This window comes from Oncorhynchus nerka, linkage group LG3 (genome assembly GCF_034236695.1).
Source record: "Oncorhynchus nerka isolate Pitt River linkage group LG3, Oner_Uvic_2.0, whole genome shotgun sequence".
Classification (NCBI taxonomy): Eukaryota; Metazoa; Chordata; class Actinopteri; order Salmoniformes; family Salmonidae; genus Oncorhynchus; species Oncorhynchus nerka.
The window spans coordinates 61,430,098-61,449,676 of NC_088398.1; the positions used below are offsets into that span (position 1 = coordinate 61,430,098).

Here is a 19,579-nt window from a genome sequence, read left to right on the forward strand (position 1 = left end):
ACATGAGCAAATACAAACAGTGTAGCTAATCCCTCCGCAAGGCAATCAAACAAGCTAAGCGTCAGTATAGAGACAAAGTAGAGTCGCAATTTAAAGGCTCAGACATGAGATATATTTGGCAGGGTCTACAGTCAATCACGGATTACAAAAAGAAAACCAGCCCCGTCGCGGATACCGATGTCTTGCTCCCAGACAAACTAAACAACTTCTTTGAGGACAATACAGTGCCACTGACACGGCCCGCTACCAAAACCTGCGGGCTCTCCTTCACCGCAGCCGACGTGAGTAAAACTTTTAAACGTGTTAACCCTCACAAGGCTGCCGGCCCAGACAGCATCCCTTGCCACGTCCTCAGAGCATGTGCAGACCAGCTGGCTGGTGTGTTTACGGACATATTCAATCAATCCTTATCCCAGTCTGCTGTTCCCACATGCTTCAAGAGGGCAACCATTGTTCCTATTCCCAAGAAAGCTAAGGTAACTGACCTGAACAACTATCGCCCAGTAGCACTCAATTCCATCATCATGAAGTGCTTTGAGAGACTAGTCAATGGTCATATCACCTCCACCCTACCTGACACCCTAGACACACTCCAGTTTGCTTACCGCCTCAATAGGTCCACAGGCGACGCAATCGCAATCACACTGCACACTGCCTTAACCCATCTGGACAAGAGGAATACGTATGTAAGAATGCTATTCATCGATTACAGCTCAACATTCAACACCATAGTACCCTCAAAACTCGTCATTAAGCTCGAGACCCTGGGTCTCGACCCCGCCCTGTGCAACTGGGTCCTGGACTTTTTGACGGGCTGCCCCCAGGCGAGGATAGGAAACTACACCTCCACCCCGCTGATCCTCAACCTTGGGGCCCTACAAGGGGCTCTCAGCCCTGTTCACCCATGACTGCGTGGCCAAGCACATCTCCAACTCAATCAAGTTTGCAGACAAAACAATGGTAGACTTGATTACCAACAATGATGAGAAGGCCTACAGGGAGGAGGTGAGGTCCCTCGGTGTGTGGTGTCAGGAAAGTAACCTCACACTCAATGTCAACAAAACAAAGGAGATGATCGTTGACTTCAGGAAACAGCAGAGGGAGCACCCCCCATCCACATCGATGGGTCAGTAGTGGAGAAGGTGGAAAGTTTTAAGTTCCTTGGCGTACACATCACTGACAGACTGAAATGGTTCACCCCACACAGTGTTGAACACAGGCAGGTTGAGCCTCTTCAACCTCAGGAGGCTGAAGAATTTTGGCTTGTCACCAAAAACACTCACAAACTTTTACAGATGCACAATCACAATATGTAGGTAAACGATAATTAACAAAATGGTGAGTAAATGCTATTTCACAAATATAAAGCAGTGTAAACAGCGCTTACGTGCGTTTAACCTCCACTACATCCCTAGTTGGGTCTGGCAAATCCCATTCATAAACATCAATATCCTGCCAGGCAGGTTGAATCTACATTTGCCCGGCATTTTTGCTATCGATATGATGTTTGGCGGCACCTAATCAGTCAGTTCTGTACCTGTCTGGCTTGAGTGGCAGTGTGGGTGGAATGAGCGAGCTCGCCTGGCATCCAGAGCGCCAAACACGTGAGGAAAGTATTCTAGTACTTGAATTTCAGAGTGCCAAATTACTTTAAGCACCTCAAGCACCTTGTGCGAACCCTGACACACACACACACACACACACACACACACACGCACACACACACACTCTCTTACCCCATTCATGGGATAGGTATTCCATCCCAGCTCTCCCAAAACAGAGGTGGTGTCCAGCAGTACCACTGAAACAGAATAGGAGAGAGAAACACAACTATTAGCATAATGTTGATATACATAGATCACTGTTTCCGCCTCAGTAATTGAAATATAGCTCATAAATATTCTCATTTAGACTTTTGTATCTTAACAAAAATGAGTTTTTCACCCAGATGAATATTTGTGGTGGGTCCATTTCAGTAAAGCATTATTTCAGAGCTGAAGAGCACAATTTAGGCCTGATAGATTGCAGTCAGATTGCTGTCAACAGTCTCTCTCTCTCTCTCTCCCATTCACAGGCTTTATTTCAATGTCACTCAGACAATAAGGGCTTCTTGTTTGTCCCCAGAGTTTGCTTGCAGCACCAGATAATAAGATTACAAATACCCGTCCCTCCGTCCTAAACCATTTCAGTGTAATATCCGGCTATTTATTGTGAATGGGTCTCTGTAATTCATGTACACTATGTATACAGTAGCATGCAAATTGTATAGACAGTTGAGTGGATTCTGATAGATTTTGTTGATAGCTTTGACTGTAATAGGAAAACATGTCATTGACCTTCTGATATAAAATCCATTGAAATACCAGTAACTTTATTAGTGAAAAGTGATTCATCTTTATATACTTGTTGATTTTAACCGAGTGGAATGTCACTCCCAGTACTTTTCAGGGTTTTTCTATTGAGGCTTATCACTTAGTCAATATTCCAAGTTCACTGCTCCCAGGCAGCAGCATCGTGAACTTGAGTCTGTCAAAATATTATAGTTCTAAAAACATCTTTCCATCGCTGTCTCTCTCAAGGACAGAAAGCTAAATAATTCAGGATCAGAATGTCATTAGGCAAACTTCACTTTTATAAAGACTAGAATAATAATCTCAGTCTTTCTGAGGAGTGGGTGGATGGATTAGAGGTTTAACCTTCAACATCACACATTAAGTCTCTTATAAGAATTTGTGTTTGAACATTATCTGTGTTCTCTGTCTCTTCTCTAAAAGTGATGTAACCTTAACTGCAGAATCTAAACACGATATAGACACATTAACATCATTATTAACATACATTAGCAAACAAGGGAGAATTTCCATGATTGTGAATGTCAAGCCAGCATTTCTGACAAAAACTGTCCAACCAGTTCATGAGCCTTTGTGTGTTGTCAGTGTGTATGTTTCTGTGTTGTCAGTGTGTGTGTGTTGCAGGCTGTAAGACATCTGTGTGCTACCATGTACACTACCGTTCAAAAGTTTGGGGTCACTTAGAAATGTCCTTGTTTTTTAAAGAAAAGCAAAGCAAAGTCCATTAAAATAACATCAAATTGATCAGAAATACAGTGTAGACATTGTTAATGTTGTAAATGACTATTGTAGCTGGAAACAGCAGATTTTTTATGGAATATCTACATAGGCGTACAGAGGCCCATTATCAGCAACCATCACTGCTGTGTTCCAATGGCACGTTGTGTTAGCTAATCCAAGTTTATCATTTTAAAAGGCTAATTGATCATTAGAAAACCCTTTTGCAATTATGTTAGCACAGCCTCACAAGTCCTCAACTGGCAGCTTCATTAAATGGTACACGCAAAACACCAGTCTCATTGTCAACAGTGAAGAGGCAACTCCGGGATGCTGGCTTTCTAGGCAGAGTTCCTCTGTCCAGTGTCTGTGTTATTTTCCCCATCTTAATCTTTTCTTTTTATTGGCCAGTCTGAGATATGGACTTTTCTTTGCCTAGAAGGCCAGCATCCCGGAATCGCCTCTTCACAAAAAACAAGGACATTTCTATGTGACCCCAAACTTTTGAACAGTAGTGTTTTTGTCGGTCATAATAAGCTAAATTATCTTTACACTGTGTCTCCCTGTGAGCAAGCCACCCAGCCAGTCAGCCACCCAGCCAGTCAGTCACCCAGCCAGCCACCCACCCATCCAGCTAGCCAGCCAGCCACCCACCCAGTCAGCCACCCACCCAGCCAGCCAGTCACCCACCCACCCACCCACCAACCCACACAACCACCCACCCACCCACCCATCCAGCCAGCCATCCAGCCAGCCAGCTAGCCAGCCGCCCAGTCAGCCACCCATCCATCCAGCCAGCCAACCAACCCACCTACTCAGTCAGCCACCCAGCAGCCCATCAGCCTCACTGCTGTGACAGACAATACACCATCTGCCCTGGATCAGGCAAGGGTCTGTGGCACAACCAACACCGTAACAGTATGGAGAGCACCAGGATAGGAATGGATGGATTTATCAACGTCAACAAAAGCACAGTGGCAAAGAAGCAATAATAGCAGGTACCAGAAATACTGGCATTTAGAGATACTTTAAGCTTCACTGCTACAATAGGCAGATCTATGCCAAAAAGCTGTATCAAACAAGTCAGCAGGTAGCATAGAACTCTAGGCCAGAGCCTAGTGTGTGTGTGCGTGTGTGTGTATACGTGTGTGTGTGTGTTTATGTTAGTTGATTTTCCTGTATACTGTATAAGGTCATTACTGCATGCTCTATGCTAAGTGAGACAGTGCATGTTCAGGGTTCAAAATAAAACATGGTCTATACAATAACAGGATAATTAATAGAAAAACACATTTGGAATGCTGTGTCTGCATGGTACAATACAGTCAGCCATACATAATAGTTTCTTTGGCAATGCCGCGGTGAGATGGGTTGGCTGACTGCTCTCACACATCTACACCATTTCTGTCTGCACCACGCTCCACTACACTAGAGTGCTAAGATGATAAACGTTGGTTTCATTAATTTCGAGCATATTTTGTTTAAACAAATGAAATGCTGGTCTCATCAGCCTCCCCTGAGCGCTCATTCAGGCATGAGAAATGAAGAGATGGAGGAGGAGGAGGAGGAGGAGGGGGAGATAGAGGAGGAGGAAAAGGAGGAGTAAATAGAGAGGGGAGGAGGAGAAGGAGATAAAGGAGATGGAGGAGGAAGAAGATGAAGATGATATGGAGATTGAAGAGGGGGGGGGGTTATCAGAACCTGCTGGGAACATGTTGATGACATAGGAACTCCAGCTGGGCTACTGTATATAAATGGTAACATGAAAGGTACAGTTTACATACACCTTAGCCAAATACATTTAAACTCAGTTGTTCACAATTTAATCCTAGTAAATATGCCCTGTTTTAGGTCAGTTAGGATCACCACTTTATTTTAAGAATGTGAAATGTCAGAATAATAGTAGAGAGAATGATTTATTTCAGCTTTGATTTCTTTCATCACATTCCCAGTGGGTCAGAAGTGTATATACACTCAATTAGTATTTGGTAGCATTGCCATTAAATTGTTTAACTTGGGTCAAACGTTTCGGGTAGCCTTCCACAAGCTTCCCACAATAAGTTGGGTGAATTTTGGCCCATTCCTCCTGACAGAGCTGGTGTAACTGAGTCAGGTTTGTAGGCCTCCATGCTAGCACACGCATCTATTTTGTGAAGTGCACCAGTCCCTCCTGCAGCAAAGCACCCCCACAACATGATACTGCCACCCCCATGCTTCACGGTTGGGATGGTGTTCTTCAGCTTGCAAGCCTCCCTCTTTTTCCTCCAAACATGACGATGGTCATTATGGCCAAACAGTTCTATTTTTGTTTCATCAGACCAGAGGACATTTCTCCAAAAAGTATGATCTTTGTCCCCATGTGCAGTTGCAAACCGTAGTCTGGCTTTTTTATGGCGGTTTTGGAGCAGTTGCTTCTTCCTTGCTGAGTGGCCTTTCAGGTTATGTCGATGTAGGACTCGTTTTACTGTGGATATAGATACTTTTGTATCTGTTTCCTCCAGCATCTTCACAAGGTCCTTTGCTGTTGTTCTGGGATTGATTTGCACTTTTCACACCAAAGCACGTTCATCTCTAGGAGATGGAACGCATCTCCTTCCTGAGCAGTATGACGGTTGCGTGGTCCCATGGTGTTTATACTTGCGTACTATTGTTTGTACAGATGAAGTTGGTACCATCAGGCATTTGGAAATTGCTGCCAAAGATGAACCAGACTTGGGTCTTGGCTGATTTCTTTTGATTTTCCCATGATGTCAAGCAAAGAGGCACTGAGTTTGAAGGTAGGCTTTGAAATACATCCACAGGTTCACCTCCAATTGACTCAAATGATGTCAATTAGCCTTTCAGAAGCTTCTAAAGCCATGACATCATTTTCTGGAATTTTCCAAGCTGTTTAAAGGCACAGTCAACTTAGTGTATGTAAAACGTCTGACCCACTGGAATTGCGATACAGTGAATTATAAGTGAAATAATCTGTCTGTAAACAATTGTTGGAAAAAATTACTTGTTTAATGACTCCAACCTAAGTGTATGTAAACTTCCGACTTCAACTGTATGTACAGCATGTTAAAAGTAAAGCTACTATATACACAGCATGATACGCTGTACTATTTGAAAGCTATATTATATGAAAGCTGTACTATATGGAACCTGTACTATTTCAAAAGCAATACTATATGAAAGCTGTACTATATGAAAGCTATATTATATGAAAGCTGTACTATATGGAACCTGTACTATTTCAAAAGCAATACTATATGAAAGCTGTACTATATGAAAGTTATACTATATGAAAACTGTACTATATGAAAGCATTACACCAGTGATGTACTGGGCTGTCCGCACCACCCTCTGTAGCGCCATGTGATCGAGTGCGGTGCTATTGCCATACCAGGCTGTGATGCAGCCAATCAATATGCTCTCAATGGTACAGCTGTAGAACTTTTTGAGGATTCAAGGGTCCATGCCAATCCATTTCAACTTCGAGGTGGACCATTTTAAGTCTTTAGTGATTTGAACACCAAGGAACTTAAAGCTCTCAACCTGCCCCACTGCAGCCCCGTCGATATGGATGGGGGTGTGCTCGCCCCCCAGATTCCTGTACTCCACAATTAGCTCATTGGTCTTACTGATGTTCAGGGAGAGGTTGATGCTCTGGCACCACACTGCCAGGTCACTGACCTCCTCCCTGTAGGCTGACTCATTGTCGCTGCTGATCAGACCTTCCACCGTTGTGTTGTCAGCAAACTTGAGGACGGTGTTGGAGTCGTGCGTGGCCACGCAGTCATGGGTGAACAGGGAGTACAGGAGGGGACTAAGCAAACACCTCTGTGGGGCCCCCGTGTTGAGGGTCAGCGTGGCGGAGGTGATGTTGCCTAACCTCACCACCTGGGGTCGATCCGTCAGGAAGTCCAAGATCCAGTTGCACAGGCAGGTGTTCAGACCCAGTCCTAAACTTGGTGACGAGCTTGGAGGGGACAATGGTGTTGAACGCAGAGCTGTAATCAATGAACAGCATTTTCACATAGGTATTCGTCTTATCTAGGTGGGCGAGGACAGTGTGGAGAGCAATTGAGATTGCGTCATCTATGGATCTGTTGGGGCGGTATACAAATTGGAGTGGGTCTAGGGTGTCTGGGATGGTGGAGTTAATGTGTGCCTTAACAAGCCTAAAAAAGCACTTCATGATTACCAAACTGAGTGCTACAGGTCTGTAGTCATTGTTGCATGAAGCCTTAGAGTTCTTGGGGACAGGATGGATGGTGGTCATCTTAAAACATGAGGGGATTACAGACAGGGACTTTCAGGTGTGAGAACACGCCCTGGAATACCGTCGGCTCCGCGGCCTTGTGGATGTTGACCTGATTAAAGTCCTTCTCACGTCAGCCTCGGGAGGTGAGATCACCCAATCGTCTGTGTCGGTGACGGCTCTCATACCCGGCACAATGTTGTTGTTGTCAAAGCATGTATAAAATGTATTGAGTTGGTCTGATAGAGAGGCATCATTGGGCAGATCATGTCTGGGTTTTCCTTTGTAATCCATAATGGACTGTAGCCCTTGCCACATGCAGCGGGCGTCGGAGCCTGTGTAATATGATTTCACTTTATTCATATATTGTCCTTTTGCTCATTTGATGACTCTGAAGAGGTCAAAGCGGAACTTCTTGCACTTATTTATTTCCTCTGCCGTAGCCTCAGGGTTATATTTTGGTTAGGTCAGGGTGTGACTAGGGTGGATACGCTAGTTTTTGTATTGTCTAGGGTTTTGTATTGTCTAGGGTTTTTGTATGTCTAGGGTTTTGTAGGTCTATGTATTTGTATGTTTATGGTGGCCTGATATGGTTCCCAGTCAGAGGCAGCTGTTTATCGTTGTCTCTGATTGGGGATCATATTTAGGTAGCCATTTCCCCTTTGGTGTTTGTGGGTTCTTATTCTATGTTTAGTTGCCTGTCTGCACTATTCGTATTAGCTTCACGTTTCGTTCGTTTTGTTGTTTTGTTAGTTTGTTCAGTGTTCTTTCTTTACATTTACATTTACATTTAAGTCATTTAGCAGACGCTCTTATCCAGAGCGACTTACAAATTGGTGCGTTCACCTTAAGACATCCAGTGGAACAGCCACTTTACAATAGTGCATCTAAATCTTTTAAGGGGGGTGGTGAGAAGGATTACTTTATCCTATCCTAGGTATTCCTGAAAGAGGTGGGGTTTCAGGTGTCTCCGGAAGGTGGTGATTGACTCCGCTGTCCTGGCGTCGTGAGGGAGTTTGTTCCACCATTGGGGGGCCAGAGCAGCGAACAGTTTTGACTGGGCTGCGCGGGAACTGTACTTCCTCAGTGGTAGGGAGGCGAGCAGGCCAGAGGTGGATGAACGCAGTGCCCTTGTTTGGGTGTAGGGCCTGATCAGAGCCTGGAGGTACTGAGGTGCCGTTCCCCTCACAGCTCCGTAGGCAAGCACCATGGTCTTGTAGCGGATGCAAGCTTCAACTGGAAGCCAGTGGAGAGAGCGGAGGAGCGGGGTGACGTGAGAGAACTTGGGAAGGTTGAACACCAGACGGGCTGCGGCGTTCTGGATGAGTTGTAGGGGTTTAATGGCACAGGCAGGGAGCCCAGCCAACAGCGAGTTGCAGTAATCCAGACGGGAGATGACAAGTGCCTGGATTAGGACCTGCGCTGCTTCCTGTGTGAGGCAGGGTCGTACTCTGCGGATGTTGTAGAGCATGAACCTACAAGAACGGGCCACCGCCTTGATGTTAGTTGAGAACGACAGGGTGTTGTCCAGGATCACGCCAAGGTTCTTAGCGCTCTGGGAGGAGGACACAATGGAGTTGTCAACCGTGATGGCGAGATCATGGAACGGGCAGTCCTTCCCTGGGAGGAAGAGCAGCTCCGTCTTGCCGAGGTTCAGCTTGAGGTGGTGATCCGTCATCCACACTGATATGTCTGCCAGACATGCAGAGATGCGATTCTTTATTAAAAGAAGAATGTACGCATACCACGCTGCACCGTGGTCACCTTCATATGACAAACGTGACAGCAGGAGTACGGAGTCATGATCTGATTTGCCGAATGGCGGATAAGGGAGGGCTTTGTATGCTTCTGCGTAGAATAACAGTCGTCTAGGACTGTATTGCCCCTAGTGGCATTGGAAACATGTTGATGGAAGTTGTGCATCAAGTGTCTTAGTGATGCAAAATAAAATTTGCCGGCAACCAGAAAAGCAGCCTCTGGATGAAGGTGTTCTTGCTTGTTTATAGCCTTGTACAGTTGGCTAAATGACAGCTTGTTATTTTTCTTGTCCTGAGGTAGAATATATACAACAGTCACCGTAACAGCTGAATACTCCCTTGGGAGGTAGAAGGGTCGGCATTTGACCATCAGGTATTCCAAGACGGGTGAACAGTGGGTCGACACTTCCACTGTGCTGGAGTTAGCACACCAGTTGTTGTTGATGTAGAGGAAAACCCCTCCCCCCACCACCAAATTCCCCTACTTCCCTGTCCTGTCCACCCGGTGAATGAAGAATCCATCAAGTTGAATAGTCATGGGGGGTACCTTGTCTGAGAGCTATGTTTCATTAAAGCAAAGAATATTGCAGTTTCGTTGGTAGCAAATCTGCGATCAGAGGTCATCCATCATATTATGACGTAACTGTATATTTATTGGCCAGTAGAACAGAGGGAAGAGGTGGGCTGTCACGCCCTGGTCTAAGTATTTTGTGTTTTCTTCATGTATTGGGTCAGGCCAGGGTGTGGCATAGAGTTTTTGTATTGTGGTGTGTTTTGTCTTGGGATTTTGGAATGTGTGTATTGAATGTGTGTAGTGGGATTGTAGCTTAGTGGGGTGTTCTAGGAGAGTCTATGGCTGTCTGAAGTGGTTCTCAATCAGAGGCAGGTGTTTACCGTTGTCTCTGATTGGGAACCATATTTAGGCAGCCATATTCTTTGGTTGTATTGTGGGTGATTGTCCTGTGTGTCTTGATGTCCTGGTTAGAGGTTAGTAGACACTTGTATAGGCTGTTTTCGGTTTTCGTTTTGTAGTGTTAGTGTTTTGTTGTGTGTTACGTTTGTTTATTAAAGATGAATTAAAATAGACACGCTGCAGTTTGGTCCGACTCTCCTTCACCATTAGAAAGCCGTTACAGAATCACCCACCTCAGGACCAAGCAGCGTGTCAACAGGCAGGAGCCACAGGAGAAGCAACAGAGGCAGCAGCAGCAGGAGCAGCAGCAGCTACAGTGGGAGAGATTGCACTACCTGGAGAAATGGACATGGGAGGAGGTACTGGACGGTAAAGGACCCTGGGATCAGCCTGGAGATTATTGTCGCCCCAAAGCCGAGCTGGAGGCAGCAAAAGCAGAGAGGCGGCATTATGAGGAGCTAGCACGGCAGAGCGGATGGAAGCCTGAGAGTCAGCCCCAAAAATTTCTTGGGAGGAGGCTCACAGGGAGTATGGCTACGCTAGGTAGGAGACCTACGCTAACTTCCTGTGGTTACCGGGGGGCGAGAGAGACCGGGCAGGCACTTTGTTATGCAGTGGTGCGCACGGTGTCCCCAGTGCGGGTGCATAGCCCGGTGCGGTATATTCCAGCTCCTCGTATCGGCCGGGCTAGAGTGGGCATCGAGCCAGGTAAGGTTGGGCAGGCTCGGTGCTCAAGAGCTCCAGTGCGCCTGCACGGTCCGGTCTATCCAGTACCACCTCCACACCCCAGCCCTCCGGTAGCAGCTCCCCGCACCAGGCTTCCTGTGCGTGTCCTCGGTTCATTACCACCAGTGCCAGCACCACGCATCAGGCCTACAGTGTGTCCCGCCTGTCCAGCGCTGCCGGAGCGTCCCGCCTGTCCGGCGCCGCTGCCGGAGCGTCCCGCCTGTCCGGCGCAGCTGCCGGAGCGTCCCGCCTGTCCGGCGCCGCTGCCGGAGCGTCCCGCCTGTCCGGCGCCGCTGCCGGAGCCTCCCGCCTGTCCGGCGCCGCTGCCGGAGCGTCCCGCCTGTCCGGCGCCGCTGCCGGAGCTTCCCGCCTGTCCGGCGCCGCTGCCGGAGCTTCCCGCCTGTCCGGCGCTGTCAGAGCTACCGCCCCTCATGCCAGAGGCGCCAGAGCCCCTCATTCCAGAGGCACCAGTACTCCTCTGTTCAGCGCAGCCAGAGCTGTCAGCCTGCATGAAGCATCCAGAGCTGTCAGTCTGCCCAGCGCCGTCTGAGCTACCCGTCTGCCCAGCGCCGTCTGAGCTACCCGTCTGCCCAGCGCCTGAGCTACCCGTCTGCCCAGCGCCGCCTGAGCTACCCGTCTGCCCAGCGCCGTCTGAGCCACCCGTCTGCCCAGTGCCGCCAGTCTGCCCAGCGCCGCCTGAGCTACCAGTCTGCCCAGCGCCGCCAGTCTGCCCAGCGCCGCCAGTGCCGCCAGTCTGCCCAGCGCCGCCTGAGCTACCAGTCTGCCCAGCACCGCCAGTCTGCCCAGCACCGCCAGTCTGCCCAGCGCCGCCAGTGCTCCCAGTCTGCCCAGCGCCGCCAGTCTGCCCAGCGCCGCCAGTCTGCCCAGCGCCGCCAGTCTGCCCAGCGCCGCCAGTCTGCCCAGCGCCGCCAGTCTGCCCAGCGCCGCCAGTCTGCCCAGCGCCGTCTGAGCCACCCGTCTGCCCAGCGCCGCCTGAGCTACCAGTCTGCCCAGCGCCGCCAGTCTGCCCAGCGCCACCAGTGCCGCCAGTCTGCCAGGATCAGTTAGATTCGCCATTCAGCCAGGATCCGCCAGTGTGCCAGGATCCGCCAGTCAGCAAGGATCCGCCAGTCTGCCAGGATCCGCCAGAAGTGCCAGTCAGCCAGGATCCGCCAGTCAGCCAGGATCTGCCAGATCCGCTAGTCAGCCAGGATCCGCCAGTCGGCCAGGATCTGCCAGAACCGCTAGTCAGCCAGGATCCGCCAGTCAGCCAGGATCTGCCAGATCCGCTTGTCAGCCAGGATACGTCAGTCAGCCAGGATCTGCCAGTCAGCCAGGATCTGCCAGATCCGCTAGTCAGCCAGGATCCGCCAGTCAGCCAGGATCCGCCAGTCAGCCAGGATCTGCCAGATCCGCCAGTCAGCCAGGATCCGCCAGTCAGCCAGGATCCGCCAGTCAGCCAGGATCCGCCAGTCAGCCAGGATCTGGTAGATCCATCAACCTGCCTGAGCTTCCTCTCACTCCTGAGCTTCCTCTCACTCCCGAGCTTCCTCTCACTCCCGAGCTTTCTCTCACTCCCGAGCTTTCTCTCACTCCCGAGCTTTCTCTCACTCCCGAGCTTTCTCTCACTCCCGAGCTTTCTCTCACTCCCGAGCTTCCCCTCAGTCCCGAGCTGCCTCAGTCCCGAGCTGCCCCTCAGTCCCGATCTGCTCCTCAATCCAGTGGGTTTCTGGGTGAGGACTACTAGGCCATGGTCGGCGGCGAGGGTGGACTATCCAGGGACGCGAGGAGAGGGGACTAAGACATTAATTGAGTGGGGTCCACGTCCCGCGCCGGAACCGCCACCATGGACAGACGCCCACCCGGACCCTCCCTATTTGTTTTGAGGTGCGTTCGGGAGTCCGCACCTTAGGGGTTTCTGTCACGCCCTGGTCTAAGTATTTTGTGTTTTCTTCATGTATTGGGTCAGGCCAGGGTGTGGCATAGAGTTTTTGTATTGTGGTGTGTTTTGTCTTGGGATTTTGGAATGTGTGTATAGTGGGATTGTAGCTTAGTGGGGTGTTCTAGGAGAGTCTATGGCTGTCTGAAGTGGTTCTCAATCAGAGGCAGGTGTTTACCGTTGTCTCTGATTGGGAACCATATTTAGGCAGCCATATTCTTTGGTTGTATTGTGGGTGATTGTCCTGTGTGTCTTGATGTCCTGGTTAGAGGTTAGTAGACACTTGTATAGGCTGTTTTCGGTTTTCGTTTTGTAGTGTTAGTGTTTTGTTGTGTGTTACGTTTGTTTATTAAAGATGAATCAAAATAGACACGCTGCAGTTTGGTCCGACTCTCCTTCACCATTAGAAAGCCGTTACATGGGCAGTTTCACCTTCGCCTTAATCTCACCAGGATCCCCCATTGCCTCTGTAATGCCGGTGTTTCCTCTTGGGTAGCCCAAAAAATGGGACGGAATTACAGAGAGCCCAAGGCAGTCGAAGTTGAAGACGAAATTGGGGTAACTGCCGATCTGATGTTCAACAGTTATTTTCGGTTGTAAGAAATAATAGCGGATTCATTTTATGAAAATAAAAAAATTAACAAAATAATCACAAAATAGCAAAATTGTGTCGAAACTTGCAAATTGTCGGCCATCCAGTACCTCGCCATCTTTCGAAAATGTATAAGTGAAACCCTGGTCAAAACAAGTCAAACAGCTGCTAGTGAAGTTGAGTGTTTCCATGTGAGGTAATAGCAGAAAAGGAAAAAAAGGTGTTTATTCCTGACCTTTATAATAACATAGGAATGTTTATAAATACATATTGTATGCATGACTGATATCAGAGAGAAACACAGGATTACAATGTTACTGGAGCACAGAGCGAGAGAGAGGAGAGAGAGAGAGGAAGAAGAGGAGCGAGAGAGCGAGATATACATTATGTATTATGGGCACAACTTCCTATGTTAATTCCACTTCTTTATTTTATTTTTTTCAGTGGTAGGGTGATACATCAATACACTGCAAAGCAATGAGCTTTGAGGAAGCTCTATTTAAATGCAAATAAAAACACTAAATAGTGCAAATTTCTTTAACTTTTTAGCAGGAATTTGTTTGTTAGTTCCAAAAAAAGAAAACACAAAAAAGCACTTTCTCTTGCTGCTTTGCCCTTGCTTTTGAGTCCAGGAGAAGGCTTAATCTGGGTCCTGGAAATCAGCCCTACATACTGGTTGAGTTATTTAGCTGCAGTTTTAACCAGCAGAACTCCATGTCCTCCTCCTCTCCCAACAGTGTCTGTGTGTCTGGCAGGCCGGTGGAGAATGGAGTGCCAGTAGCAGTAGTATCCTCAGCAGAACCCCTGGGGACAGGACTAATTGCACTGTCTGCCTCCCTCTCTCTCTCTCACACACACTTGAAATCCATACCTTCCTGACCATTGGCAATGTGTGTGTGTGTGTGTGCATGTGTGTAGAAGCTCTATTTCTCACCCAATGTAAATTTATACTTAACCACTGGCCATATTCATCACACACTGTCTGTTTCCAACTCAACCCTATAATGATCTGAATACCTTCTCAGTGTAACCACAAACAGACTGCTCTAAGCCTGGTCTGGCTGGTAGCTGTTGAAAACTATGCCTTCCAACAACATGATTCTCCTATCCTGGATAATAACAAAGCAGTTAAAGACTTTTAAAATATTTTTTCATTCGCCTCTTCTGTACAGTTATGCGTAATTAAAATATTTTAATGTGTGTTTATGTATGTATGTATGCACCTGTGTGTGTATCTGTGTTTGTGTCTATGCAGTCATTTGTGTGTGTGTGTGTGTGTTGTCCTATAACAGTCTCTGTCTCAGTGTAGTGTAGTATATTCCCAGTAGACGGTGGGGCCTGTAGGACCCTGCTTAGAGCAGCAGTGTTCCCAGGGGGTTTTCACTGGGGTATTAATAGAACATTACAGGGCCTGCTTATGAATCTGTGTTCTAGCTTTATAATACAAGAATGGGAACGCTGTTCCCTGGGTGCCTGTCTGCTGGTTTCTGTCCTGTCTTTAAAACCAGGTGCGTGGAGTGACATTAGTCGTTCAATCTAGGATCCGCTTGCCAACCCGATCCTTAACCTTGACAACTTAACAGGTAACCCTAACCTTAACCATTTACTTTGGATGTAAAGCTAATTAAATCAAATTTGATCAAATCATATTGCATTGGTCACATGCTTGGTAAACAACAGGTGTAAACTAACAGTGAAATGCTTACTTACAGGCCGGGCCCTTCCCAACAATGCAGAGATAAAAATATAGAAATAATAGAAAAATAATAACACGAGTAATAAATACACAATGAGTCATGATAAAGTGGCTATATGCACAGAGTACCAGGACCGAGTCCATGTTCAGGGGTATGAGGTAATTGTGGTCGATATGTACATATAGGTAGGGAGGAAGTGACTAGGCAACAGGATAGACAATAACAGAAGCATATGTGATGAGTCAAAAGAGTTAGTGCAAAAAGGGTAAATGTAGATATTCCGGGTAGCTATTGGTTAACTAACTATTTATCAGTCTTATGGCTTGGGGGTAGAAGCTGTTCAGGGTCCTGTTGGTTCCAGACTTGGATCCCCGGTACCGCTTGCCGTGTGGTAGCAGAGAGAACAGTCTATTACTTGGGTGGCTGGAGTCTTTGAAAATGTATAGGGCCTTCCTCTGAAGGCTGTAGAAGCAGATGAAAATATCATTTGAGAGATGAAGAGAGATGTAGGGAAAGTGATTGGGTAGAAAGAGAATAGATTGACATTTGGTGGTATTCTATTCAGATGATAGGAAGTGGTGTGAAATGAAACACTTTCTACAGCACAGACAAGCTGACAGGCGTGGTGGGGAAAACGCGTCGCTCACATTCCTACTCCTTCGAGATGAATCAGACCGCTATGTAACATCTTAATATCAGAACTATAGCCAAGCAAACCAGAGCTAGAAGCTAATTAGATCAGATATTAGCACCATGAGGCTTTTAATGAGAATGTACCACAGAGTAGCAGATGAAGTGCTACAGTGAGGGGAGGTTACAGTCTTGACCAGAATGGAAAGATTGTCTGCAGAATGCCATGGCTTCATAACACAGTGCTGACCCTAAATGACAGTTACAAGACAGGCATGACAGAGACAGGTCAAAGAGACATGTAGCAACCTTTCGTTAGAGGGCCATTCACAGACTCCTCGAGGATGGACTGTCATAGTGTTAGAACAGGAAGCATGTATGCGTGTCAAACTGAGGAGAAGCCATCTCAACACACCTGAGAGACCATCTACCCATTCGCTAACAGGCCACACATCACACCTAGCGCCTAACCACAGATCTAGGATCAGTTTACAATATAACCTACCTATAAATGAACCATTAGGAGGTAAATATATCTGACCCTGTATAGCTAGTTCTACCTTCTCCCACCTAGATTCTTTGGAGAGCCAGCTGCAGGTGGCGCCACTGAGACAAGCTTTTGATGCATGCACTGATAACACAACATTATCAGGGATAGGGCTTAGTTAGTTGGGGATAGGAAATAAGTCTAGGAATTGCCAGGGACCTCATTATACAATATTATCACCATACTTAGGTACAGATACAATATGTATTGGGATTCTCACAATTCTATATGTATTACGATTCGATAGTGCGATGTCATTGAAATTTGATGTTCCAAACATTTTGTTCACTATATGTCTGCTGCAGAGAGACAGGAGAGAGCGTGATAAAATGAGTTTTGATCAGTCATAGAAACATACTGTAAGTGCTGAAAGCAAAATTGTTTGGTATATTTGTCTTGGTTTAAGGATGGAAGGGTGTCTGGGCCCAGCAGCAAAGCAGGACCCAGTGAACCAAGGGATCTCCTTCCTCATTTAAAAGGATCAACCCTTTAGTTTGGGGACACTTAAAACAATGTTACAACAATGGACTGACATTTTTATCAGATTCTCTGAATCTCTGCAGCGTATTTCATTTAGCCAATCCTTTCATTTATCCAATCCTTTCATTTATCCAATCCTCCCTTTGTTTTTACCAGCCAGGCTAGGAAAAAAACAATGCAGCTCCAACAAAACTCCCACAGAAATAAGAATAACAGTGAGTACTGTAGAGAAAACTGAAACGTGGCAGTGTTTGTGTAGTAGGGCTTAGTTAATAACTCTTTGCGTCCCTGCAGAACACTGGTGTTGGTGTGAGGGATTGTCTGACATGCTGCATTCAGCGTCTCCCAGCCAGGGAGGATGAGACTGATTGGTTTTCATTGTTCTCCTCTCAGCTGACATCAGGCCCAATTCTGCCTGTGAAATCCCCAACCTACAACACTCACCTTCACCCAGTTCAAAGCAATATACAACATTTGACACATGGGTTTTAAAAGCAAAGAGCTGTTTGTCTGGCAGAGATAAAACATAATTCTAGAGTTGTTTTCTGATGAATTGTGACATGTGGTAAGGCCTCTAAATCCAACAACAACAGGTGAGAAATACACATCATCTGGATGCCACACATGGGTTCACACACACACACACACACACACACACACACACACACACACACACACACACACACACACACACACACAGAAACAGAACCACTGACAGAAGCTGGAAGCAGCCTAAAACAAAACCTCAGAGGCACCTCTGAAGTCAATGTGAAAGACACCATAGGGTTGATTGGAAAGCTGACACGCTACTCATCAACTCAATCATCATTCAATCTTTGAAGGCAGCACAAAGACACACTGGGCTGTTATGTAGCATCTGCCTGGGAGAAGAGGGAGTAGTATCAGAAGAGGGAGTAGTATCACTTTTATTGAACTGAGAGAACAATCAAATGTAACCTAGGGGCCACATCCCTCTGTGTCCCTGTAGAATCAATTTAACTATTTTAAACCTGAGTGATAGCGCGTACGCACACACACACACACACACACACACACACACACACACACACACCTGAGCTTCTTTAACCAAATTTGGTGGCAGAGAGACAAAGATGACACAATAGAGAAAGAAAACAGATGAAACTCTAAAGGAAACATAAGAGTGATTTTATTATCTGGTGTGATTCTTATGTGGTTTGCAGTCATGCATCAGGTCAATGTAGCAGAATGGAACAGCAATGGGATCCAAACGCCTGCTACGGGCTCAATTCACCTGAGAGCATCAATCTGCCCAGATCAAGGAATCTGTCTGTATAGTTTGAAGGTATAGTATGGCCTTAAATAAATACAATTTAAAACGTTTAACCTCAGTCTTTACATAATTCAATCCAGCCACTGCGTTAAAAAAATGGGATGTTTTGTGTTTTTGATTGGATACTGTAAGTATTTTGTCCATTTGTAAACCTTATGTAAAACGTAATGGACGGTTGTAGTCATTGAAGGATGTAGATAGGTAACCTTAGCCTAATTGATTTGCCACCCCGGGTTGTCAACTGCTCACTCTCCAGCGTTCACAGCGTTCGTAGCGCGGGAAAGGGCTCCGTGCGTTATTTACCGGTAGGTTGTTGTCCTTCCAGTAGGCCTATTTTTTCCACACATGATAAACTGTTTAATAGCCATAAGTTCACATTATTCAAAATCAAACTGCGTGCTATTTTCAAGAAATTAAAAACGCAGACTGCCAGTCATTTGGAAAGCAAACGTGCTGGCTGGAATATGAATGTCGTAGCCTAGAGCTCCTGACTATTGTTATTGGCGGTGCCTACTGTAACATGTTACATGACCTATCTGTAGGTTCCGGCCTATATATTGGTCAATGCAATCATTGGTTAACTGTAGCCTATTATGGCTACATTTAGGCGCGGGAGGAAACATGTGCCACAAGTGTGAATTAAAGCACATATCAGCAGCCTTTGCCCCCCCAAAAATACATATAACTAATAAATAATTTAGGCTAATATTAAACTCTTCTCCAAAGTCATGCGCAGATAAAAATCTCTCACCTTGATTGCCGTGGCTGGTAGGAGTGAAGAAAATCCGAAAAAATAGGAAAACGAGGCAGAGTTTTTCTCCTAAAGTCATTTCTGTACCATCCACAGGCTGCCCAGCACCGCGCCGAGCAGGAGACTATCCAGAAGAAGAAACCTGGTCACACAGCGCCTTTAGATCCCAAGTGGAGCCGTGGGTGTCTCTCCTCTCCCCGGACCCTCCTCACATCAAGTCCCCGCTGGAGAGAGCTGACAGACAGATGTAGGCTACTGGAGGAGATCCATCGCATGATCCGGCGGAGAGTTTAGGAAGGTTGGTGAAGTTCACACCGCGGCAAAAACAAACATCAATACGACATTTACCTGCAGCGAACGCATTTCTAGAGCGATGCTCAAAGACAAAATTCGTTGCGCTCCGTATCGGACCTTCCTGTATTTCACTGTTTTGACAACAAATCTAATCAAACGTTCCTCCTCAGGTGCGCTATTTTATTTCCCCCTGGTGTCAGCTAAGCGTATTCGTGATTCCTTCACGCGGGAAATGGAAGACGCCAGGATGCGACTCGTGACATACAGTTCCAAACTCCAAGTGGCGCGGTATCAGTTGTTTGGTTGTTCTGAGCGAGCGTAGTGCCGCTGTAGCCGGTTCGATGCAAGCCTGGACTGACTGCTGCAGCAGATAACTGTACAACTCCCGTTTACGACAGAGTACAGCTACAGAACGGCGAGACAGAGCGCATCTGTGCAGGGCGCCCGGCGCTAGAGGGTGTTAGCTGACAACACAACGGCAGTGTGCATGGCAGCCAGCAAAGTCTAAGTGTGTGCGTGTTCGTGTATGTGTGTGCCTCTTCCAGCTGGACATCAATATTTCTGCAGGTTATTGATGACCAGTGTTGTTACCTATATTCCAGGTAGATTTGGATTGCAAATTATCTG

General features: G+C 46.8%; 1 protein-coding gene across 1 annotated transcript in view; it reads right to left on the bottom strand.

The window, feature by feature from the left end:
- Positions 1-19,371, bottom strand: part of LOC115116502 (ephrin type-A receptor 6-like) — a 299,058-nt gene extending 279,687 nt beyond the window's left edge. The window contains exons 1-2 of the mRNA XM_065014150.1: positions 18,659-19,371; positions 1,737-1,801 (exon numbers count right to left, since the gene is read on the bottom strand). Of these exons, the coding sequence (XP_064870222.1) occupies positions 1,737-1,801; positions 18,659-18,737 (144 nt within the window). The 5' untranslated portion in view covers positions 18,738-19,371. The remainder of the gene's footprint in view (positions 1-1,736; positions 1,802-18,658) is intronic.
- Between the last annotated feature and the right edge of the window lie 208 nt (positions 19,372-19,579).